Source organism: Dendrobates tinctorius, unplaced genomic scaffold (assembly GCF_039654945.1).
Source record: "Dendrobates tinctorius isolate UK_male_01 unplaced genomic scaffold, ASM3965494v1 ptg000060l, whole genome shotgun sequence".
Classification (NCBI taxonomy): domain Eukaryota; kingdom Metazoa; phylum Chordata; class Amphibia; order Anura; family Dendrobatidae; genus Dendrobates; species Dendrobates tinctorius.
In genome coordinates this window covers 73818660-73845480 of record NW_027361728.1, presented here as the reverse complement: position 1 = coordinate 73845480, position 26821 = coordinate 73818660, and the positions used below count along the sequence as shown (strand labels likewise).

The 26821-nt window shown below is 38.5% G+C and overlaps 1 protein-coding gene across 1 annotated transcript in view; it reads right to left on the bottom strand.

The window, feature by feature from the left end:
* Positions 1-2914: 2914 nt before the first annotated feature.
* Positions 2915-26821, bottom strand: part of IGSF10 (immunoglobulin superfamily member 10) — a 57939-nt gene continuing 34032 nt past the window's right edge. The window contains exons 4-7 of the mRNA XM_073579051.1: positions 24064-24454; positions 11798-16849; positions 10286-11186; positions 2915-5137 (exon numbers count right to left, since the gene is read on the bottom strand). Of these exons, the coding sequence (XP_073435152.1) occupies positions 3229-5137; positions 10286-11186; positions 11798-16849; positions 24064-24454 (8253 nt within the window). The 3' untranslated portion in view covers positions 2915-3228. The remainder of the gene's footprint in view (positions 5138-10285; positions 11187-11797; positions 16850-24063; positions 24455-26821) is intronic.

The following is a 26821-nucleotide window of genomic DNA, read 5'->3' as shown; positions in this document are numbered from 1 at the left end:
TTGGTTTAGCTGGATTTGAGTATTTAGGGTGGTAGACCGCACACTAAGAAATGTCCAATTCTGACCCTATCAATGCATCTGCTCTCCCTACACTCTCTCAGTTTGGAGCTGAATGTGCCGAGCAGGGCGGCGTCCGGTCCCTTATACCTGTAATGATGCTGTGCAGCCAGCTAATCACTGCACAACCACAACAAAGATGGTTTTGGCATTTCACGGCCTGCCAGACAATCCCTGCACCGTGATTGGGTCTCTAAAGTCCGCCAAAAATGCTGGGTGGAGACCCGAGGGCCCGCCGAGTAATCCCGGAAATACTCGGTGCTCGCCGAGTACACCGAGCACAGTGATATTCGGGTGAGTATCGAGTAGTTGCACGCACATTCGCTCATCATTAGTTGTAAGCCATAATCATCAACACTAACAGAAATAAATATTTGAAATATATCACTCTGTTTGTAATGACAATCTATAACATATGAGTTTCACTGTTTGTATTGAAGTACTAAAATAAATCAACTTTTCGATGATATTCTAATTTTGTGAGATGCACCTGTATGTTTATGGCTAGCTTCTCACTAGTGTTTTGTAGTCCGTCCTCCATTAAGTCCCTCCCACTGCCGCACCTCTTCATTCAGCAGAGTATATATCCATAGTGCATGGCAAGCCACGAGAATTTGGAACATTGTGCAGCTACCCTCAGTTATTGAAGCAATACTGTAACTAATAAAGAATATTGGAAAACTGATGTAAAACATAAATATTTAGGTAGGAGACTTGGGTTTTAGTCTTATTTAGAGGGGAGTGTCAAAGATACTATTGGATGGAAAAGTAGCTATTGGCCTTAGTGGTCTATAAGACTAGTCAGGGCCTCCTAATGTTTAGGAAATCCAATGTCATGTGACATCACCTATTTTGCAGATCAAATTCATTCGCTGATCCAATGTCTGGATGTAAAGATGGTCTTTAGATCTCCAGTGCAAGGGAATTTTCAGCTTTGTCAAAGAATTCAAAAAGATGGTTAGATATTTGCGTTTGAAGGAAAATATTCAAGATCATACCCAGAGAAGAAATTTAGACATTTCATTCCATAAGGGATGGATAATTGACAGTTCCATCAGATTTATGTCAGAGGAACAATACCAATAAAAGATTTAGTGTTCTTTACCATCGCTTAATTATTTTTAAATCGTTCTTTTGGGTTTTATCGCAGCTTAAGAAAATTTCAGCGTGTTTCCAAACGAACGGCATATCTTCTCTATTGAATGATGTCCCTAATTGTTCTCCCAAGCCATGCGCTAGATTTTAAGGATCTCTCAGCAAGAGCACACTGATTAAATATTAGAAATGAGTCTTATAGAAGAACCAGGTAATAGCAAGGTGTATAAATAAGATGGCTCAGAGGTGCTAAGGCAAATATTGCAAGTTTATTGATTTTTGTTATTATATTCACTTAGACAGCAATGTTTGGAAAATGCCACTACAGTTTTGTATGCATTTTTAAGAATAACAAGAAGTGGATTAAAAAGGAATGGGTGATGTAAGCGAAGGACTTAAGCTTCTCCTTTTTGCTGGATCAATGTCTAGCTTTGGCTCAGAAAACTGTATCAAAAGCTAAAATTTTGTTATTCCAAAACTGATTTTTTGAACTTATGAAATGCACTGTTTCCATCTCAATAAAGGACAAAAAAAATGAATGTATAACAGATGTTTTTTTTTAAATAAGCAGGTAGCTTGACTCATGAACCTTAAAAAAGTGCAAAGTGCCTGAAAATGTTGTCAGTTCCTTACAACTGGAAGATAATTTGTGCTTAAGGTTTTTTCTTCACATTGATATTATATCAGTTACACAGTTACACTGGATGTGAAAAATAACCTAAACAACTATTTGACTTTATAAAATCACAATCACATTTTATGTAACATTGTAACTAAAAGATGCAATATTAAACCTGCAGTTCCATTTAGCTACTGCAAATCCCCAACCCAGTTAGCACCCTGCTTGCGCCTTACAGACCCAATACAGCTTTTGGTGATCTCGCAAATATCATTATTAATGCATTGTAAACTAGAACTGCTTTTGTCTTTTAGGGCAAAAGCCTGAACCACAATACAGAGAGATACATTTCACTCTAATACATGTATGTTATAGCTTTGGTGTTAAAGCTGTAGCACCCACACCTCATTTGGTGTTAAGTTCAGTAGAGATGCTTGCCTATCCCTCCATCCCTTGTCAGAACTGTTTCATTGTTTTTTTCACTTCAAACGAAAAATGCATAGCATACAAATTGCCGGTGAAAAGTGCTGTCAGGGTTTTCTTTGAGGCTACCCCATGTGGTTCTTCATAGAAGCAGATGGAGGAACATTTGACATGGAGCATCTTCTAGGTCAAACTTTAAAAGGTGTTTTTTGTATAAATGTTCAACTACTTTAAGCTAATAGTTTAGCAGAGACTAATCAAACAGATGAATGAGTTAGAATATACAATTGCTGTTCTAGAAAAGGCTTGTCCTTTTAGACAATTCACCAGTAATTAGTAACTCCGGTAAAAAAGTCGGAGTTTTGTCCGAAACCCGACCCCAATGCAAATCAATGGGGAATAAAAGTCGGCATTGAGTGGATGAATGTCATCCGCTCAATGCCGACTTTTATTTCCCATTGACTTGCATTGGGGTCGGGTTTCGGAAGAAACTCCGACTTTTTTTGCCCTAGTCGGACCAGTTTCATGTGAAACAAATTTTGTTTCATGAAACCCGATCCGACCAAAGTCGCTCAACTCTATCAGTAACCCTTGTACTGCCTTTTTGATGCTCTTGTAGCAGTATGTAATTAAAGCCATGAATATTTGCAATCTGTCTCATGTGACTCTTTGTTGCTTATCAAACAATAATGTCTTACATCACACAAAATAATAGCAAAATTCAATAGGTTTTCACTTTATTGATGATGTGATCTTAAAAAAAATGACAGAACATTTTGTCTTGATAACAGAAAAAATAATTGTTTGCTGTATAATTCTGAATAAAAATATATATTGTTATTTATATATATAAAATGCCATTTCTATTCACAGTTTAAGTACTAGAAGGAGCTTGCAGAAAGGTGCATCGTAGAAACATGACATAGTTCATGACAAAGTTGCTGATAGAAATCCACCACAAGGTAAAGTAGGGAAGCTGCCCAGATGTCTCTTAGCCTTGTTCTACTATAGAATTTACATCTCAACCACTTTGTTTAGATAACTTTTAAATATGTTGCACTGCTATCAGTACCCAGTTGGTTCTTGGCAATGCACCGGTACATTCCTGAGTCTGAAGTTCTTGGATTCTGCACCACTAATGTTCCTTGTGGATGAAGAAGCTCAGACCCCATAGATTGTCCTTTACTAGCCGTTGTTAATATTGATAAGTCTGGCAACTCCCAAGATATCTCTGGTTTTGGTATTCCAATGGCCATACAATTTAGATGCACTGGAGATCCCACTCTTGTGTGAATATTATGTGGAGGTTTATTTGTAATCCTTGGAGGATATGCTATAATCATGACAGGTACACTAATAGCTGTCTCTCCAGCATTATTTTTTGCTTTGCACAAATAATTTCCACGATCATGTATAGTCGTTTCTTCAACAACTAATGTGCCATTCTCTAGTAATGAGTATTTCCCATTGACTTGAGGTCTGTCTATTATGTATCCACTTGGAAGAGTCCATGTCACACTGGGTCTTGGTATTCCATCAGAAAGACAATGTAAGGATAAAGTTTCTCCTATCATGTTTTTTATTATCCCTCTTGGATGTGTCAAAATAGTCGGTTTTTGCCCTACTTCCAATACAATAAGCTTTTCAATATAGCCCACCTTATTCCTGGCTGCACATCTATATTTTCCTGCATCATCTTTGGTAGGACTGTAAATTATGAAGGTTCCATTGGCTCCTGCATGATATTTTGAAAATCTTTGTCCATTTACAAACCTGGTACCATTTGGTAAAAGCCATGTTATCTCTGGGAGGGGATACCCATCTGCAAAGCAATTAAGTATTGCCATTTTGCCTGGTTTAGCAATAATCCTCTCATTGAATGGATTTTTAAACACCGGTCTTCGAAGGACATCATGAACTTCCAACTGAACTACCAGAATACTCTCACCTCCATCATTACGAGCAACACAGGTGAATTCAGCTGTATCAGAAGGTCTAATGTTTCGAATTTCCAAAGTTCCATTCTTGTGTACCATAATCCTGCTGCCATGGTATGGTGCAGTTAGATATATGTTGTCAGGCATGATCCACATTATTTGAAGAGGAGGAGTTCCTTCTGCACTACAGTGGATCAATTTTCTTGAGTGTTTTAAAGCTGAATCTTTAATCATAGTTTTATTGGTATATATGCCATTAATAACAGGTGGAGTTGAAAGAACATCTAACTTAAAAAGTCTTGTGTCATCTCCTGCTGGATTGCGTGCCACACACATGTATTCTCCTGCATCTATTAATTTGATTTGGTTAATGGACAAAGAACCATTTTCATGCAATATATATCTATCATGGGAAGTTGCAATCATATCACTAGATGGAAGCAGCCAGAATATCTTTGGTTTGGGCTCTCCACTGGCTTGACAATTAAGAACTGTACTAGACCCAGCTCTTGCTTCAAACTTTTGGTTTGGATTTAGTTTAATATGTGGAGCAGCTGCTACTACACTGATATGTACCTTCATCTCATCTCTTCCCAATGTATTTTCAGCAAAGCAAGTATAGTCCCCTTCTTCAGACATCCCTACCTTGTTGAGGTATAATGTACCATTATCAAAGAGGATATATCGTCTTGTTCTCCTACCACTGTCATCAGCTTGAAGAACATTGTTTATCATTGTGCCATCTGGTAGACTCCAAGATATTTCTGGTACTGGAGATCCTGAGGCTTTGCAATCAACTTTGAAATCTTTGCCAAATGGAACTTGCTTCGTGAGGTACTGCTTTTGAACTATTTTAGCTGGTTTCATGTTTATGTTGACCTTCATCAAGATTATATCATCTCCCAATTTATTTCTTGCCACACACAAATAATCTCCAGCATCTTTTTCACTTAAAAAGAGGACCACCAATGAACCATTTGGATGTACTTGTATTCGGTTTCCCATTCTATAAAAATAATGACACAATAATTAAATTTCTTAAACAGTTCCTACATTTAATTTAATACATTAAAACATTAAATATTTTTGATGTAACAGATATTGATGTGTTTGATGCACAGTAATTACTTACTGGCTTGAACTAGCAGCTCTATGAACAACGATTCATAGCACATAAAAGAGTTGCCCCAACCCATAAATTCAGCCACTATAACTCTTTATTGTGTCATGACAACAGAGATTGAAACAATTCAGCATAAATATTAAAGAGGTGGTCCAACACTAAATTTTATTTTAATTATAAATCTCTATTTAATGTCACAAATGTATATTTATTCTAATATAGTTTAATTATAAAAGTCCCTATCATTCCTTCATTACTCTTTCTAACTACTTAATTTTGTACTTCACTTGTGATGACTTTTTGTTTGAAAACTTTAGTGCATTCAGGGTATCTAAACATGTTGCCATCAGAGGTCAGAGGCTGAGGTCACTGAAGCTTCATCTGCACCCACCCTGAATTGAAGCGTCATCAGTGACTTCCACTTCAGAGGCTGGGCTAACAACAGAGTACACTATTAGTGCAAATTGTAAGAAGTGAACGAGAGACCAACGCCACCTCAGGAAGTAACATCACTCAAAAGAAGTAATAAAAAAAGTAAAGCAGTTAGAGTAGCGAGTAGAGGTTGGTGAACCCAAATGGTAAAGTTTGGGGTCCGTACTGGACACCTAGTGTTCATGCATGGACCCAGATCAAGGACTTCTCCTGGAAGTCGGTGTTACTGTTTGGCTTCTGCAGCCCAGACAAAGATTGTTGAAAGACTGTAGCACAGCCAATTAGCAAGTTTTACAGTGTAGGCACGTCTGTCTAAATCACAGTCATGTCATGTATTGTCATGGCTGTGACTGATCGGCACACACTGTGTGAAAAAAAATGCAGCCCCCTCTATTTTTGATAACCAGAGCAGGAAAAACCCACAGCTGTGAAATGCAGCCCTCAGCTGTCAGCTTTTTCTTGACTGGTTATCAAAAAATAGAGGGGTCTCCATGCCATTTTTTACAATTATTTAAATAATACAGCGTGGGGCTCCCCCACTTTTGATAAACAGCCACGCTAAAGTTGTCAGCTGGGGTCTGGTATTCTCAGGGTGAGAGGGGGCCATGGATATTGGCCCTCCTTAGAATAAAAATAGCAGCCTGCAGCTGCCCCAGAAAAGGCTCATCCATTAAATGTGCCAATTCTGGAGCTTTGCCAGACTATTCCTACTTGCTCTGGTGCACTGGTAAGTGAATTAATAGTTTTGGGGTTGATGTCAGCTGTTTTATGTTCATTTACATCAAGCCCATGCATTAGAAATGGAGATGAATCTATCAGACACCCCCATTACTAACACCATAATCAAATTTAATAAAGACAGAGTAAGGTGCTTTAATTGAAATAAACACACAAAATCCTTTATTTAAAATGAAAACTTACTGACCCTCTTTCACCCAGTTTTTCAACAAAAATAAAAAAATAGTTATACTCACCTTTCCACCTATAATCCATTATTGTACATGTCCCATGATGATCCGTGTGGTTTGGTGCACAATCACGCCAGCAGGAACACACTGAGCAGAGTGTGAAAACACGACTGCAGTGACTGGCTGTAACCTTAATGATGTCACTGCCAGTCACAGGCAACCACATCATACCACCGCTCAGCATGTTGTGGGACAGGGATTATCAGTGGACAGGCAAAGAATACTTTGATTTTTTTTTATTTTTTACAGTACTAAATGGGTAATAGAGGGTGGGAACTGTTTATTTCAACTAAAGGACTTTTTTTCTGAGTGTGAAAATTTTCACTACGGGGTTAGACACCTATCCATTACTAACCCCTAGGCTTGATGCTAGCTGACAATACAAAGCTGACATCAACCGAAATCCTATTACCCCACTTGCCACCACATCAGGGCAAGTGGAAAGAACTGGTAAAAGCACCAGAGTTGACTCATCTAATAGATGTGCCTCTACTGAGGCGGCTGCAGGCTGCTATGTTTAGGCTGGGGAGAGCCAATATTGGCCCCTTCCCAGTCTGAGAGTACCAGCCTCAACTTCTGTGTTAGTTTGGCTTGTTGTCAAGAAAGGTGGGGACTGCATGTCGTCTTTTTTAAATTATTTATTAAAATGAACCAACTTACCGCCAATCAGAGCCAGTGTTTCCCAGGCTGTCACAGATGACCGGGTGGGAAACACTGGATGTTCGGGCATTCCATTCATTTGGTACCCTAACAGAACTTTTTTTAATGTTCAACCAAACCAGACGGACCCACACATCCATACCTTCACCCATCACTAGTAATGAAGGAAAGAAAGGAAATTGTTTATTAATTCATATAAGAAAAAATGCTAGGTTATGACATTAAATAGAGATTTAGAAGTAAAACAAACTTTAGTTTTGGATCACCCTTTTAAAGAAAAAAAATATGCACAGTAGCATGTAAAAGTTTGGGCACCCCTTGCCAAAGTTACTGTTATTGTGAACAGTTAAGCAAGATAAAAGAAGATGATGATGAAATGATATCTAAAAGGACTAAAGGAAAGATGACACGTTTCCTTTGTAATTTAGGAAAAAATATATATATTGTCATATATTTTAATTTTTTTACATTTGAAAAATTGCAAAAAGGAATATGTGCCAATGCAAAAGTTTGGGCATGCTTTGAGATTTTTGTGCTCAGATAACTTTGACCATGGGTTCAGACCTTAATAAGCTGGTAAGGGTTATGGCTTGTTCCCTATCAACATTAAGAAAGGCCAGGTGATGCAAATTTATCAGCTTTATAAAAACTTATTCTCCTCTAACTTTGTGTGAAATAACAGCAGCCATGAGTTCTTCTAAGCAGCTGTCTAGCACTCTGAAAATGGTGGAGACCCACAAAGTAGGAGAAGGCTATAAGAAGTTAGGAAAGAGTTTTCAAGTTGCCCTTTCCTCAGTTTGAAATATAATTAAGAAATGGAAGTTAAAAAGGAACAGTGGAGGTCAAGAAAAGGTCTGGAATACCAAACAAAATTTCAGTGATAGCTGCTTGTAGGATTGCTATAGAGGCAAATCAATACCCTCCTTGACTGGAAAAGACCTTCAGCAAGATTTAGCAAGCTCTGGAATTATGATAGATAGTTCTGCTGTTCAGAGACACCTACACAAATATGGCCTTCATGGAAGAGTCATCAGAAGGAAACCTCTCCTGTGTCCTCAGAATAAAATTCAGCATCAGAATTATGCAAAAGAACATCTAAAGAAGCCTGATGCATTTTGGAAACAAGTCCTGTGAACCAATGAGGTTAAAATAGAACTGATCAATGGTATGTGTGGAGAAAAATGACCACATAATTTCAGGAAATTACGTCCATTATAGGGAACCAGTCACCAGGGTTGACTGATATGAGATAAGACCACCACCTTTCAGACCTGATATACAGCATCCTTTAATGCTGTACATATGGTCTGGTGCCTCCCTTATTGTGTATGCCATAACTATAAACATAATTGGTTTTGCTCCATAAACCATTGCTATAAAAATAATCTGCACCAAATTGATAATGAGAGATGAGGAATAATGTCTTCCTGAGCAGAATACTGTTATCCAAATATTTGAAGCCCTATTGACATATGGAAACTTCTAACCACATATGCACTAAACCTTCAAAGGATTTTTTTCACACAGGAGAGAGCAGCATGTGAAACTTATTTTGCTCAGCAAATGAAAGAAAAATAGTTCCAGCTTCCAGATAAAATTAAAAAAGATGTTGTCTTTATTGTAAAGTTGCTAAAAATAGCATGGCACAAGGGTAATAAACATTGAAAAAAAACCGAGAGTAAAGGCAATGCTTTTCGACCGCAGCAGTGGTTCGGACGAAGACCGCCGTTGCGCAACTATTTTTCTTACATTTGCTGTCTTTCCACGTGGGGATCAGAACGGAGTTTCGTGCACCTGCTGCAATCTATTGGTGAGCTGACCTAATCGTTTAATTGCTACTGAAACTTGTTTTCCTCCCTGGAATCCAGTAGAAGAGAATGGATAAAATAAGAAGATATGTACATAATTTCGCCATCCAAGAAGAGAGATCAAGAGTGATGGGAGTAAATGTCACTTAGAATGGCCAAGTGGTAACGAAAATTAAGCTGTGATTTAGAGGTGCTGATCCTCCTCACCAGCATTTCAGTGAGGTGACACTGTAAAGTACCCACAAAATCACTTCTGAAATTAATTTCTGAATTTTCTGTCGTTTGGAATATAAATAAAGTTAGAACATAACTTATACATATTGAAGGCTTAATTTATTTGCTATATGAGGGTGACAAGTGCTATTTCTGTTATTAATCTCTTCTGTTATTAATCCATAAATTATAAAAAAAAAAAAGTAATGCACTGGTGGAATATATGAAAAAACACTTTTTTTAATTCTAATGTAAAATAAAATAATCAAAAGGTTTAGAGACAATATTTAAAACATTTAAGAGAGAGAGAGATTAAATCCGAGAAGATAGAAAAAAAATCTTTTTTTTTAAATTCTAAAGCTTTAATTTCCTTTGTTGCTTACGAAATTCTGTCTTGTATTATTGTTCAAAAGAGGAGAGGATGCTAAACTTCCAGCCATTTCGCATGTCACTTTCCAGATCCATACTAGCAGTCATGTCTCTACCCTGTTAAGGTCATGTGCGCACTTCTCACAGCCACTCAAAAGCCAAAGACTCATCCTCCTGTTACTTGCTGTACAAGGTGTCATAGGGAACCCCATTTATGCACTGTACAAATGTGTTCATTTGTTCTGTATCTCTTTGCAAATACCCAGCTTGTTTCCTCACCATGTCTACCTCGTGCAGCCTGCCCTTACCTTCTGTTTGTCCACCACTGTAAAGAACATCTTTCTCCCCTCATCTCTGCATTTTTACTATGATCCTTATTTGCTTCCTTTGCTACGATACTTATGTATGATCTTTGAATAATCCAGCACTTCTATTTTAGGATTCACATCATCTTCAGTAAAGCTGGTGATAATATGGGGATCTAGTTCATGTTCCTCATTGACTATTTCGGGATAATTTATCATGCTACCATTTCAGAAATGTACATGTATCATCAATTTACCATAAATATATTTTCTTACCTGTGCCATTGATCTACCAAAGCTTTTGATGGTAGTCTCCATATTATCCTTGGCTTTGGTTCTCCAGTTGCACTACAGTTTAGCATCAACTTGTCACCAATGTTCATTTCAGTGGATTTTGGTGAAGCATGGATTATTTTAGGCACAATATCATTTTGCTCCACCCTGAGAGTGACAACCCTTCTTTCTGAGCCAGTAGAGCTGGTTGCTATACATTCATAGTTTCCATTGTCGGAGGATGCTGCATTCCTTATGTAGAGTGTCCCATTAGAGAACAAGAACAACTTTGCATTTACATAATGCAATGGTTTCACCTTTGTACCATCAAATGCTACCCAGTGGACACTGGGTTGTGGGTTTCCTTTTGCTGTGCAATGAAGTTTTACATTCTCTCCTGGAAGAGCAAGTACAATTTGTCTTTTGTCTTCCAAAATAGCAGGTGGAGCAGCAATCACTTGAACTTTTACAGTAAATGTATCTGATCCAGCTGTATTAGTAGCAATACATTTATAAATTCCTCGATCATAAATAGTCACTTCCTTAATTGTAAGAGTCCCATCAGATAAAACAAAAGCCTTATGAACACTGTCAGATTTTTCAGATGCAATGGTCTCATTGGCTAGTATCCAGGTGATGGTAGGAAAAGGTCTTCCTTCAGCCTGGCACTTTAGACTTACAGTACTGCCAGAGTGTACTGTAACCTCCCTTGATCTGCCCTGTATAATCCTTGGAGGGTATGTAATGACGGAAAGTGTTACAAGCAGCCGGTCTGAGCCATACTGGTTATTAGCAACACAAAGATACTGCCCACGGTCCTGGACGCTCACACTTGAAATAGAGAGTGTTCCATTTGGAAAGACTTCCATCCTGTTTCCCCTTCTTGTCTTGGACACGAAAGTTCCTGGTAAGGAAACAATTTTTACACTGTAAAATATAAAACTATTCAAATATGAACTCAGTTATTAAATCTAAATTTAAAAACCATGGCTTTTTTTTTAGTTTCTTCTAGTCCTGATGAATACTGTATTGTATTGGTTACACCAAATATCATATCCTCATAAATATGAATTTTACTGCAAATGTACAGGCACTTTATGGCTAATTAATGTTAAGGAAGCTGTAATGCATGGAAGCATGCACAAGGGCCCAATTCATCAAGGTGTTTTCACCTTCAAAATGTTGTGGCTTTGCTATTTTTACCACCATCTTGGTGGAGACGGCTTGGGACAGGGTGTGGCAAAGCCTGCATGGCAGATTCATCGAAATTTAGAGCAATCTGCATGCCAGCCTTAATAAATCAGGCCCTTTATATTTTTATTTAAATACAATGTTAATGAAGCTTGAAGTGAAATTAAAAATATGCCCAAAAAGGACTGTAATTTCAGACTCTGGTGCCAAAAACAACCCATGACAAAATGGATCGCTTTTCTCGGTTCAAACTTTATAAAACTAAAAATTAATGGTTTAAAGTATGTAAATTTTCAGCAAAGTAATAATTGGAAACAGCCCTACCTGAAGCCACCTTTGTCCACAATATGGTGGGTGTTGGATATCCAGTTGCTTCGCATGGAATGAAGGCATCAGAGTTAGCAAGGACAGTGAAACTTGCAGCTTTACCTCCCAAAATATGAGGTTTAGAGCGAACATAATTGAAAGGAATTTCTTCTGTTTTTTGGAAAGTTGCTATCTTTTCAGTTTTCTGTGTTACTATAGATGAAAAATTGTATCGTATAGGTGTTTTCAATAGATTTGGAAATTGTGCTACTGTGTTTACATTTCTCTGAGATGTTTTTTGGGCTCCAAAATTTTCCTTTCTACCACCAGCTGATGCTTGGGTTGTGCTTGGACTCGTTAAGGGTGCTGGAAAAGTTACACTGTTGATAACATTATCAGTTACCGATAGTGATGTAGGCGTACTTGCTATAGGACTTGTCTTATGTGTTGGAATGGCCTTGGTTATATATGTTGTGACAAAAGAATGATCATGTGGGATATTTTTGTTGAGAGCTTGGTCAGATGTGGCTATATTTTTTATATCTGATGGTTCTAAGTTTGGAGTAGCTAAGGTCCCAATACCATTTATTGCAACTGATGGTTGCATGGATAACTTGTCATCGTTGGTTAGATTACTCCAGAAATATTTGGTCACCATGTTTGGATGAATATAATTTTTTGAACTTGTTAATGTTATTGGTGTTCCTGTAATGGTAGTAATTGAGGATTTTGGTGTTGAAATTATTTTAGTAACTATTGTATCTTCAGAATAAGTTGACAAGTTTATATTTGTTGACGGCTTATAAGTGTAAGTGTTTACTGATTTGCTTAAGAAATTTTTTTTTCTTGGTCGTTTTCTTTTGAGAAATCTATGCCTGTTATAGATAACAGATGTTTTGGGGGTTAATGTTGTAGAAACGTAACCTGTGTTAGGGATGAGTGTAATTTCTTTAGTCGTTAATAACCCCATAGAACTGACTGAATAAGCTTCAGTTTTTGCATCCTTAGAACTTACAGGCTGCACTTCAAAATTTGAATTGGTTGGATGATATAGAGTTGATGGTACTGCAGACCTGGTTGGAAAAATTAGCCTTTGGTTATCACTAGTCATTGTTGGGTAAAGTACAGCTGTTTTTTTGGCGGTATATCTGCCACTTGCTTCCTTTTTAATATTGGTTGGATAAACAGTTGTTGCTTCTACTGTAGAAGATTTGTGATGCATCATTGTTTTTGATGCTTTGCCACTAATTCGATGAACCATACTAGAAGTCGCTTCAGCGCTTATTGGATAATTTACCATTGATATGGAGGAACTGCTTAGGTTTCCTCTTCCTGTTTTCTCTTCCTTTGTATAAGGTACTATAGGAATTTTGGTAACAAATGGTTTTGTTGTTGGAAGTGGAGTAGTGGAGATAATTGGAGATGTCAAATGAGAGTTTTTTCTGAGTTTCCTAAGAATTTCCTTTTGAATAAACTGATTGTCTGGAAACAATCTATTCCAGGGAATTTTTCTTCTAATTATTTTGGAGGCTGCTAAAGGTTTGGTGGTGGGCTTGGGTGAAGTCGATACCAGCATTTCTTTTTGTCCAACTACAGGCATGGTTGTCGGTATGAATGTTGTTACACCTTGGATATAACGTAATCCAGCCTTGAGCTTTTCCAAGACAGACATGTCTATACTGCTTGTTTTAGTAATGTGGGACTGAGATGGAGTATTATATGTATCAGTGGTTCTATCAGTGTTTTTGAATTGTGTAGTCAGCAAAGTGGTTGCTTCTTTCCTCCTGATAGCCTCTGGAGCTGTTTTAGTTGACAGTGTGATTGGTAATGGGGCATTTGTGATTGTAGGTATTGTACTAGATAAAATCTGTGTATTTTTACCAATACTAGAAACAGTACTGTATGCTGTTGTGGTTTCAGTGATATCAATATTTTCTTGCTTTCCAAATCTAAATTGATGCACTTTAACATCTGGAATGCGATCTGGTTTTACAATGCGCCTTCTTCCTGGGATTCTTCTGCGACCATAACGCCTTAGAGTTGGCACAAATGGTGTAACTTCTTTCATTATCTGGATCTGTTGATGAGTAATGATTGTGGAGCCAGCTGGGAGCCCTGGAGTTATGATTTTCTGAGTGCTATGAAAATATATTGGACCAATGTCAGTCTGTGAAAGAAACAATTTTGTGCTTGTCTTGGTGGAAGAATCAAAGCTAACAACATTTTGATCTTCTAAATCCTCCCTTGCTTCATAATAATGTGGAATTTTTGTGGTGTCAGTTCTTGATGTAGAAGAGTGTAAATTGTCAGGTGTGGTGTGTAGCTTACTTGTAATGTCTTTGGTAGTGAAAACAGTTGGCTGAGTAGTAGTAATGGTTGGTAACGGCACTGGGGTGTTTGAATGTGAGCTAACACTGGATAGAGATTGCTTATGAGATACCGGAGTATTTGTGATGTGACTTATGACTGATGGTTCTATAACTTCTTTTGGTCCTGTAGAAATGACAGGGCTTGCTGTAATTGAACTAGTTGGAGCAGATATTTGTTGAGGTGGTGGAGGAGCTGCATGAAGATTGCTAGATGTATTTTTTTGGTCCATATATGTATATTTGGGAGTAAAGGAATCATAGGATGTTATTGGATTGGTTATAGAATTGGGAGGTGTTCTACTGATTGAATTTATTCCTTGTTTGGGCATAGTAACCACATTCTCAGATGGACTATTCAAATAACTCGATGTAGTAAAAGTGGTGTAATCATATTGAGTTTTAGTTTGTAGTCCATTTTCCAATATAATATAATTTGTGTCAGTATAATGAGAAGAGGTTTGTTTATTTACTGTAGGTGTTGGAATTTCTTGTGATTTAGTATAACGGTAAGTACTGGAAGTTGTTGGCCTTATAACACCAGATTGTGGAGTTGCAGTTAATGATTTTATTGTAGTTACAAAAATATTATTATCAGATTCAACTTTGCCATATGTATTAAGAGGAAGAAGTTTTGGCGTCAAATTGGTTGTGGCATCTGTGGGTAGCATGTTCACACTTGTAGTAGGTGGTGCTTCTGATATTGCCAATGCTAATGGGTTTAAAATGCTTAGTGTTGTTGGCTGATGTTCACTATAATAGTTGATTGTAGTAGGGTTTTCTCCTGAAGCTAAATATTGTGATGAAGTTGGCTCCTGACTGCTCAGTGTAATGTAACTATTTGTCTTTGGTGTTTCTGTGTAGTGTTCATCAATGTGTGATTTGGTTGGTGTTGTACGCATTTTATTTGTGCTCATTTTATGATTATCAGAATCAGTCACTGAAGACACTCTGGGTATTGTATTGAGTATGCCTGTACTTGAGTAAATCTCTGTTACTATTGAAAACTTTTCATTCACTGGAAGGAATTCTTCACCGGATGGTTGCTCTGCATCTCCAGATATGCTTTCTATATCATTTTCTTCCTTGACTGTTTTCATGACTTCTGTTATTGGTTTGGTGTTGATTGAATTTTGCTTTGTTTTTTGTAATATCTCTGTCCAGTGTTGGGGATCAATTTTTCTTGTGTTTTGAGTAAATTGTCTCCTGTGTCCTCTATAACCATGGTTTATTCTGTTTCTTCTGTGCGCTGATATGTTTGTACTCCGTTGTCCATCTGATTTGATAGGTATGCGTCTATTTGGATATCTTTTATGTTCAATGGCTTTCCCTGTCACAGAGTCAAGGTTTTCTTTAATGACTTCGTTGCCTGATCCTTCAACAGTTTCATCCTCATTTTGGTCCAGCTGTACGTTCATAATGGTTGTGCTGACTTTTCTGTCTTTCACCAACACTTTATGTGTCAACATGTCAAGTCCATATTGATTAGCTGCTAAACATCTAAAATGTCCTCTGTCTCTTTGTGTTACATCTTGGATCTTTAGTGTGCCATTGGAGAAAATAACCTTGTTTTTTGAGGTTTCATGTAAAATAGAGTGATCGGGTAATATCCAGTTCACAGATGCATCAGGAACTCCATTTGAACCACAAGGAAGATAGAGAACATCCCCACTATTGACTGAAAGTTCAATCCCATTGACAGCTTCTTCCTCTACATCAGCACTTACCACAGTAATTCTAAATGAAAGTACATCTGCATCCAAATAATTTGTAGCAATGCAATGGTAAACCCCAGTGTCAAAACTATCAGCCACCTTTAAAATAAACTTTCCATTTTTTGTAATTGTTATCCTTCCTTCTTCACTCATATATGGTGCTCGGATTTTAATTCCATCAGGAAGCACCCATTCAATTTTTGGAAAGGGTTCACCCTCAACTTGGCAGTCCATCTCCACTGTTCCTCCTATTATTGCAGTATACTCTGTCTGTGTCTGGTTGCTCTTGATGATCATTGCCCAATTGTTTCTTTGGGGGTACTCAAATGAACTGGGAATTGTAACATAGATATCTGTGTAGTACCGGATATGCAGTGTGCTGAGAGTTGTTGCTGTCCTATCAAGTTGTATAGTAACCAAGTCCTGCATCAGCCAGCTAGGTTCTGCTCGAATTTCTGCATCAATGTCAGTGAACACATCATCACCAAAGCCTACTTGCTTGTATTTATAGTGGATAAAAGGTGTCTTTGTAAGCAATAGCTCCCGCTTAAGTTTCATTGAAGAATCACTGTACATTGCTAAAATTCCCCATAACTTCTGAATGTGGTCATAGTCAATGTTGCATACCAGGAAAGAGGAAAATGTAGTCCTCATTGCCGTGTATTCTTCCTTTCTGTCTAACATTATCTGAGACATTTTGGTTGGTCTTTGAACAGTACAGGCCAGGTTTGCTTCATTTCCAGACTGATCTGTCATATTTATGATCAGAGATCCCATTGGAGCTATAAAGTCTTTGGCTGATATAGCAGTAAAGCTGCCTTCTTCTATGGAAGAGATGTTTTTTAACTTGTAGATGTTTTCTATATTAGGCTTGAGACAAGTAAGATCTTGAGATGATATTTGATTCAAAGATTTCCCTTGATTCTTTTTAGGACTGGAACAAAGAGGGCATTGAGTTCCTAGGCGATCTCTCTTGCACTTGATCAAGTCTATAAAAACAAAAGTAAATAAGAATTGTAAAGTCATGTTGGTTATTAGTTCTGAGTAGAAATCTCTATTTTATTGTCAGACTTTTTATTTCAAATATATTTTATAGCAAACATAAGTCATTTCTTATAACCACATTTTCATTAATGTTCTCCCTATTCAGGAACTAAATGAGAGGGATGCATTTTATGAAGCCTTCAGTTATTCATTGAGATTTTCCCATGTGGCACAAATATGAAATGGGTATATTAATATAAAAGGCGTTCAAACAATAGCAAACCATTTTAGAATGTGCTGTTTAAAGATAAAACAGGAGGGAATGTTATAATAAAATTAAAAGAGACACACTCGCCTAATTTCCATAGATCCATTTTTGACTGCTCTGGAAATTGGTGCTGGCACAGGAAGCATTGAAGTCACGTTTCTATGTCACTGATTGGCTGCAGAGCTCAGGTTACTTCAATGGAACAATTACATCCCATTCCAGCCATATCCCTGCTGCAGCCAATTACAGGTCTTAGACATGGGGTGTCATTGCTTCCTGCTCCGGTGAAGACCACCAAAGCAGCCGGGGCTGGATTCATGGGAGTGAGAGCAGGTTGGAATTCTTCATTTTATTACTGTTAATATCATTACCTACCCTTTGTAAAAACAAAAAAAATAAAGAGCACCTTTTATATTAAACTGGTCACATCATGGTATAGTGGCTGCAGAGCTGAATAAAACAATTTTATTTATTCCTCATCCCCTTGGTGTAGATTAGCTTGTAAAATGTAGATTCCAATTTCCCTTTCAACCGAAGGTGCAATAGCAGAGATTTGGTTCGGGGTCATACCCCTAGGAAAGGTTAGGGTAGGCTTGCTCCTGTGAAACGTGAAGACATACAGAGCTGCTCTCCTTTTTGAACTGTTATTTCAGCAATGTTTCATTACAAACACCTCTTACATCTTTAAAGGGAATCTGTCAGCATGTATTTGCTATGTAATCTGAAGAAAGCAGGAGATAGAGGCTGATACACAAAGTTTAAGGATGTTTCATTTATTACCCTGTGTGGTGCTGTCTACTTATACAGTAGTAAAGCTTTTATCACCATGCTAACAGATTTTCTTTAACCTCACTACAGTTAGTGTGGAAGAGGGGGAGAACAGTAGAGTTATGTATCTCAGGGCACTTTTAGTTCTGCTTTACTCCCACAATGACTTCCTTGAGCAAGAGTGGCAAGAGGTGTTTGTAATAGTACATAGCCTTATTACACACAGCAGGTGTACAGGTCATGGAGAAGAGCAGGGCTGTATTTCACTACATGTCTCACAGGAGAAAGGCTGCTCTAAGCTATTTCAAGGTTTGTGTTATTTTTTCACTACATGACACCTCGTGCTTATGTTTGGCCAACATCATGCAGTGGAAAAAGTACATGCAAATCAGAGATGAACAACTGCAAATTCCTTGGGTGAATGTGAAATTAGAATCTAAAAGAGTAAAAATGTTCCATGTGTCTTTAAGACAGGCCAAACAAAACTGGGTCTACATGCTATACTAAAAGAACAAGTCTGTAGGACAGTGTTCGCACCACCAGAAGACTGAAACACAGAAAAACACAGTAAAACAAACGTACAAAAATACTCTGCTGTAAAAAAGTAACAGTAAACAGCAAGTGCTAGTAAAAAGATAACAAAACAGGGTATTTGGTTGATACGTTTTTTGCAAAAAATGCATACTAAGACGCTCTCTCTACCAACAGTCAAGGTAACCCATATCAGAGCAGTCCCTAACTGATGTATTTAAAAACCTGATCATGTGTATAGTACCAATATGAGCAGGATTTAGACAGGTAATGTCCGATGTGGACACACTGTAGAAGACGGCTTATACAGTATGTGCATGGCCCATAAGTTTCGTCTTCAAGGAGCTGTGAAAAAGTTCCTTGAGAATGAAACGCGTCGCTGTATGCTTGGTGGGAACTTTCACTTTAGAGTATTTGCTGAATTTATTAATTTTATGGATCAATAAAGATGTCTTAATTTTAAGGAGCTGGAACATTTTTTCATCCCATTTCATTGTCTGTTAGTTATGCAGCCACGGGCCCATCCATCTGGTCTGTCAAAAGTCACTCTCATCTCATCAGTCCATAAGACTGATAAGTCCATAACATCTGTGTTCAGATGTTTCTTGGTGATTGAACTTCTTCCTTCCTTCCTTCCTTCCTTACTGTGGCCTTGTTTCTGAACACTGAACACCTTGTGCAGTTATGGAATAAGACAGCACTGATAGATACTGGTTTCCTGGTACCTAGTCATTTCACGTTTGATTCTTCTCAGTTCTTTGGTGACTAATGTGCGACTTTTTTCCCATCACGCTTTTTCAACCCTGTTGACTATTTGCAACATAACATTTGATGATTCTGTGATCGCACCCCAATATCTTAGCAATTTCAAGAGTGCCGCATCCCTCTCTACAATTTGTAAGAATATTTGAATTTCCTGAGTCAGTTACATCTCTTTTTAAACCCAGATTGGCTGAGGAAAACAAGCTGCTTAAGGCTGGGGTCACACTTGCGAGTGCAGAGAAACTTGTGCGAGTCTCTAGGATCAATACCCGGCACTGCAGCCGGTGGTTCAAACCGGAGCGTTCAGTTGCATAGAAAGACATGCAGCTCACACTCCGGTCTCGAGTGCCGGTGGCAGTGTCGGGTATTGATGCCTGAGTTTCTCGCATTGCAGTTGCAAGTGTGACCCCAGCCTAATAATTCTGCACACCTTGATAAAGGGTGTTGTATCCTTAGGTTACATCCTCATCCTCGCTCATTACACAAATACATATCACCTGATCTGCTTCATCCAATAAGCATTCAAGTTTATACAGCTTTGAGTTAGAAATTTTGTATAAAATGATGATCTGGTCAAAATACTAACCTAAAAATTGAGCATAAAGTGTAATTAATTATTTGGATTGGAAAATCCTATTTAAAGTACTATATTAAAGAATTCAGTCAGTAGAGTGATGTTTCTTATTTGTGAACTCAATGAGTTAGTCTTTTATCATTTAAAGGGGTTTTACATTTTTGGAAAAGTGAACCCCAAATGCTTCCTATAATGTAAAATCCCAAAATAACGTAGTACTCCCCCTCCCCATCTCCAGCTACCCACTATTACTTTGGTTTCTATGTATTGACTGCAGTGGTGATGTCATGTTGCCAGTACAGTACACATCACAGCTGCAGCCAATCACTGAGCTTAATAGCCAGCGCCATGTATGCTGTAGCGCCAGCACTGGACCCTGAGAAAAACCCTTTTAACCACAACATAGACATCACATTGATTCCCATAGGATCCATGTATTTCTTAATTTACCCTCTGGCAGTGCTGAAAATTGAAGATGTACTGCCACAATACTCCACAAAGATTACAGCTGCCCAATCGGTTGGAGAACCTCTGAGGGTTTATTGATAAAAGTTTACATTTCATTGTAAGAAAACTGGAAAACTGAAAGACTTAGGCTAGTTTCACATTTGCGTCTTTGTGCGCAGCGCATTGTGCGCAAGTAGAAACGCATGCAAAATGCACATGTGTTTTTGCATGCGTTTGCATTTTTATGCGCATGCGTTTTAACCAGTTTCTAGCCATGTTTACTCTTAAATGCATACGGAAACACAGGTGTACGTATGTCCATGCACACGCCTGCATTGTCATAGACTGTAATGCATTGTTTTGACGCATTCCGTGCACAAGTATGCGCACGCGTTTTTTTGATGCCTTCGGACAGACCCAAAAATGCAACAGGTTGCGTCTGGCGTGTCTAGACGCACATCTTGAAAAAACGCTTGCGCTCAAAAACGCAGACAAACGCATACAAACGCAAGACCATGCGTACGCCATGTTAAACATAGGTATGCATGATGCATGTGCACGAATGCGCACGATGCGCTGCGCAGAAGAAATGCTAATGTGAAACCAGCCTTCATTAAAAGGTAGAAAACCTACATGAGGAAACAAATCCTCCAATAGACTTTTTTATATAAAACATGAATTTTATTGAACCATGTCATAACAATTTTAGTTAAAAGGGATGATGACACACAGAAAAGCCAATGCAAAACATTGTGCGGGAGGATGATTTTTTGCCCCGTATATACTATAGAACAATTAAGCCAAAATTCCTGGATATGATGAGAAAACAATTTAATGATAGATCAGGTGGAAATTATGTTATATAAATAAAGAGAGGCTCAAAAACAAATCCAGAGGACAGATAGAAGGGTTATAATAATAATAATACATTTTATTTCTATAGCGCCGACATATTCCGCAGCACTTTACATTTCAGAGGGGACTTGTACAGATGATAGACATCACAGCATAACAATAATCACATAGATCATAACAGATACCAAGAGGAATGAGGGCCCTGCTCGCAAGCTTACAATCTATGAGGGAAAAAGGGAGACACGAAAGGTGGGAGGTAACAATTGCCCTGATTGTTTGGACCAGCCATAATGTTAAGTGTGTAACAGTACGGACACAGAGGGCTAATAGATGCATAAAGCATGTGGGAACATGATACGGGGAACCTGGTTATGGTAAAACTTTTGACTGTGCCACACAGGGATAGTAGGCTAATGTGTTGAGGCGGTAGGCCAGTCTGAATAAATGAGTTTTCAGGGCATGATCAAAATTGTAGGGATTGGGGACTACTCGTATTGACCTGGGAAGTGCATTCCAAAGAATTGGCGCAGCACATGTATAGTCATGGAGACGGGAGTAGGAAGTTCTGATTATCGAGGATGCTAACCTCAGGTCATCAGCAGAACGGAGGGCACGGGTAGGGTGGTAGACTGAAACAAGGGAGGAGATGTAAGGTGGTGCTGAGCCATGGAGTGCTTTGTGGGTGAGGGCAATAAGTTTGCACTGGATTCTGGAGTGGATGGGTAGCCAGTGTAAGGACTGGCACAAGGTAGAGGCATCGGTGTAACGATTAGCGAGGAATATGATCCTGGCTGCTGCATTCAAGACAGATTGGAGGGGGCAAGTTTGGTAAGAGGGAGACCAATTAGAAGAGAGTTACAGTAGTCCAGACGAGAATGAATAAGAGAAACAGTAAGAATTTTTGCAGAGTCAAAGGTAAGAAAAGGTCGAATTCTAGAAATGTTTTTGAGATGCAGATAACAAGAGCGAGCCAGTGATTGGATGTGGGGGGTGAATGAAAGCTCGGAGTCAAGTATGACCCCAAGACAGCGGGCATGTTGCTGGGGAGTAATAGTGGAACCACACACGGAAATATCAGTGTCGGGTATAGGTGCATTAGTTGAGGGAGGAAACACAAGGAGTTCAGTCATGAACAGGTTCAGTTTCAGATATAGTGAGGACATGATGTTAGGCACAGCGTTTAGACAATCGCCGGTGTTTTCTAGAAAGGCTGGTGTGATGTCAGGAGAAGAAGCGTATAATTGGGTGTCATCAGCATAGAGATGGTACTGGAAACCAAATCTACTGATTGTTTGACCAATAGGGGCAGTGTACAACAAGAAGAGGAGAGGGCCTAGAACCGCTCCTTGAGGAACCCCAACAGTAAGGGGATGATGAGAAGAGGAGGAGCCAGCAAAAGATACAGTAAAGGAGCGGTCAGAGAGATAGGAGGAAAACCAGGAGAGAACGGTGTCCTTGATGCCGATGGTGCGGAGCATAGTGAGGAGGAGCTGATGATCCACTGTGTCGAATGCTGCAGAGAGATCCAAGAGAATTAGCATGGAGTAGTGACCGTTAGATTCAGCTGTTAATAGATCATTAGAGACATTAGTGAGGGCAGTTTCAGTAGAGTGTAGAGTGCAGAAACCAGATTGGAGAGGGTCGAGAAGAGAGTTAGTAGAGAGATAGCAGATCAGACGGGAGTGGACCAGGCATGCCAGGAGTTTAGGGATGAAGGGAAGATTAGAGACAGGTCTATAGTTAGAGGCACAGTTTTGGTCGAGGGATGGTTTTTAAGTAGTGGATGCATGATGGCATGCTTAAATAAGGAGGGAAAGATATCAGAAGAGAGAGAGGTTAAATATTTTAGTTATGTGAGGGGTGACAGCAGGGGAAAGGAACTGGAGCAGATGTGACAGAAATGGGTCACTGGTGCAATTGGTTGGGCGAGAAGATGCAAGGAGCCTGCTTACTTCTTCTTCTGTGACTGGTTCAAACTCAGAGAGTGAGCTAGATGCAGTGGGGGAGGGAGGACAGTGCATGGTATGAGATGACTGGGAGATAATTTCCCGTCGGATATGATCAATTTTTTCTTTGAAGTAATTGGCCAGATCGTCAGCTCGAAGCTCTGTGGTTGGGGCCTGCACTCTTGGGTTGAGCAGGGAATGAAAAGTGTCAAAGAGACGTTTCGGGTTATTGGACAGTGAGGTGATGAGGGTGTTGAAATAGGTTTGTTTGGAGAGGTGAAGGGCAGTGTTGTATGTTCTAAGCATGAACTTATAATGGATGAAATCTTCGTGTAGATTGGATTTTCTCCACAGACGTTCAGCACACCTGGAGCACCACTGCAGGAAACGTGTTTGCAGGGTGTGCCAGGGTTGTTGCTATCTTAGGGTTCAATAATTATGCAGGCTTTGATAAAGACATTCCTAATTTAAATGTAAATACTGAATAAATATAAGAAGCAGCCTGAAATGAATCTAAAACTAGATTTTTTTGCACACCATGGCCATCCTATAGGTAATGAAGAATACTCAAATAGTATAAAAATAAATAATCAGTAGCAGAGAATACATGGTTAGCAGGAGGTTAAGTGATACACATATTTACCTAGGGTCCACAACTGCCACAACGTATCCCTTGACGTGCTTCTGAGGAAGACACCGAAACGAAATTTTGGCTTAATTGTTCTATAGTATATATGGGGCAAAAACTCAACCTCCTGCACAATGTTTTGCATTGGCTTTTCTGTGTGTCATCATCCCTTTTAACTAAAATTGTTATGACATGGTTCAATAAAATTCATGTTTTTATATGAAAAAATCTATTGGAGGATTAGTTCTCTCATGTAGGTTTTCTGTTTCTCATGGTCCTCCATGTTACAGTTTTGGGCAGCTTTTTTGTTTTTAATTAAAAGGTAACCCAATTATAAAGACTATTCTAAAACCAAATAGTTTTCATTGTGCTTATGCAGTACATACTGCACATTGCCATCATGTGCTTCTTGACATGAATATACACAAGGAATGAAATACCTTTAGATTGCTGTCCCAGTTCTGTGATCCAATGAAGGTTACAGTCACAGGACCAAGGATTTCCATGAAGATAAAGTCCTTCCAATTCATTTAAGTACAAGAACATCTCTTTAGGCAATGATGATAACAGGTTATCTGACAGGTTAATAACTTTTATAGATGATGTTTTAAATATCTGTATGAAGCGCAAAGTGACGAAGGTATCCGTATGCAGCTGCCGTAGTTCATTTCCTTCTAAGTGCACCAATTTCAGGGATGTGAGGCCATAGAATGATTCTGGGGACAGGAATTCCAGTTTATTGTGATCCATATGTAGCCTGACCATACTCTTCAGACTGCGGAATGTATTCTTATGAAGGATTTTCACTTTATTGTAACTCATTTTCAATACCTAAAGAATGTAAAATTGAAATTGAATATCTGGTGTAGTTATTAGTAGTTTCAATGACTTATGGATGTTTAGCCTTTCCTACTCAACAGGGAGAAAGTAAATTCAAAGTTAATTTAACGGAAACCTGATACATTCTGCCCAAACCACAGGCAGCATGAATTAGAGCCTGCCTTCACAACTTTGGTGCCACCCATAGCAAGGGATTTGCCAATAAACTTGAGCAGCGCTGAGGAAAGCTGGCCATGGGTGGAGCCAGACTAGTCTCATCTCCATCTATGGTCCCAGGTCAGATCTTTAAAGTATATTTTCTCTGAAATGCCAGAGCATTTCATAGAAAAATATAACTGGCTGCAGTCGTGCAGTCAGGCTTAGATTCATGTTGCTCATGGTTTGGGCAACAGGAATCAGTTGACAAACTCCCTTTAAAGCAAAACTAATAGACTTTTATACAAGTACAGAGGTGGAGAGAGAGACACATGACCTTGGGGTTCAATAAGCACCAAAAATGGTGAGCCTGTGATGTATATCATGAATTTTTCATGCCCTTTCTTCTTAAGCTCTGTCACTTTTTGACAAGCAAGTGGAACTGGCCAGGACTGGCATGAAAATGACAGAAGTGTGTAACTATAAGTTGTATACAAATTTTGCAATGTTTCAAACAGTTTTACACTGGATTTCTGGGTAAAAATGCTTGATATATTTTTGATATATTGGGGCCTAAGTAGCATTCTAGGTTAATCATGTCTCTTGTTAAACCCTGCTCCTTCGGCCACAAAGGAATATTAAGGAGAAAAACATCAGAATATGATTGTGAATTGATGCCATAAATGTGCAAATGGTATATGGCCAATTTACTATGTTTTTGGACACATGATACAGCTACCTTCACACATATAGAAATGCTTTTATAGGGAAGGATGGCTAACAGTAGTTATAAATAAAGTCAGATTATTAAAAATATGCAGCAATTGTTGGAGCCAAAGGAGTAAAAACATTTTAACATGCCTAGTGAGTTGCAGCAATTATGTTATGCAATGTGTTCTATTTTGATAAACTTGGTGTCTTTTTCTCTGACTCTCCCTACATTTTTAATAAATCCCCCTTTTAGATCAATTACTATGCACTCCGGGAATATTTTTCTTTGTGATAGCTGTCACACAAATATCCATGAAAAAAAGAAATAATAATGCTATATTCCTTTGAGCAATAAGGGTATGTGCACATGTTTTTGGATGCGTGGAATTGCCTAAAATCTGCAGTGCGTTCTGTACACAATGTTAATGAATGGGAAATGCAAAAACGTTGTGCACATGCTGCGGAAAATTTCTTGCGGATTTGCAGTGGTTTATTTTCCGCAGCATGTCAATTCTTTCTCTCTCCTCCAGAGCCAGAAAGTTCACAAACCAAATCCGCAAAAATGCAATGGAATCCGCAGGAAAACCGCAAAGAATCCACATCAATTCTGCTGGAAAACCGCAAGCATTTTAACCTTTTTTTCTGCCAAGAGATGCGGATTCTCTGCAGAAAATTCCGCAGGCTAATCCGCAACATGTGCACATACCCTAAAGCTGAAACTTTTCACAACGGGTCATAATTGTGTGACGGAATAAAGCACTATTGAATAATTCCACAGTCACACGAGTGATGAGCTATTTCCTTTTTCTTAAATGGGAATGTAATTCTTGAGGCTCGGTGTGTCAGCAGAGTCTTTTAATCTACAAATGTGTCCATCCTCATCTTTCCCCCTGGCTCAACATACAAATGTGGAGAAAATAATTCAAACCTTTCTGTTCCTGTAAGAAAAACCCACAATGGTCACTGAAATAACTGGAAATTGACAAAAGTAAATTTCAGTTTAAATTTACTAAAGATCAACTACTTAAAATCAGCCATTGATTGTGAATTGTGGTTGAACAGAAAAAAACAGTAATGAAAATGCCCTGGACAAAAATGATGGTACCGCACTGAGCTAAGGAGAAAGTTATCTCAGGAGAATAGAAAGAAAATTAATGACAAACATGCTAAAGGCTGTAAGATTGTAGCCAAACAGCTTGATGTTCCGGTGACTACAGTTTCATATATTATTCAGAAGTTTAAAGTCTATGGAACTGTAGACAACCTCCCTGGATTTTGCCACAATAGGAAAATTAATGACAAATTAAAGAAATACAAAATACAAATGGCAACCAAATAGCACAAAACAACTTACAATGACATTAGCGATGTCCTCCAAAGTGAAGGAGCATCAGTGTCAGATCGCACCATCTGTCACTGTCTAGTCAAAAGTTAGAAAACTTAGATTGTGAGCCCCATTAGGGACAGAGATGATAATCTGTGCAAAGTGCTACAAAACATGATAGAGCTATG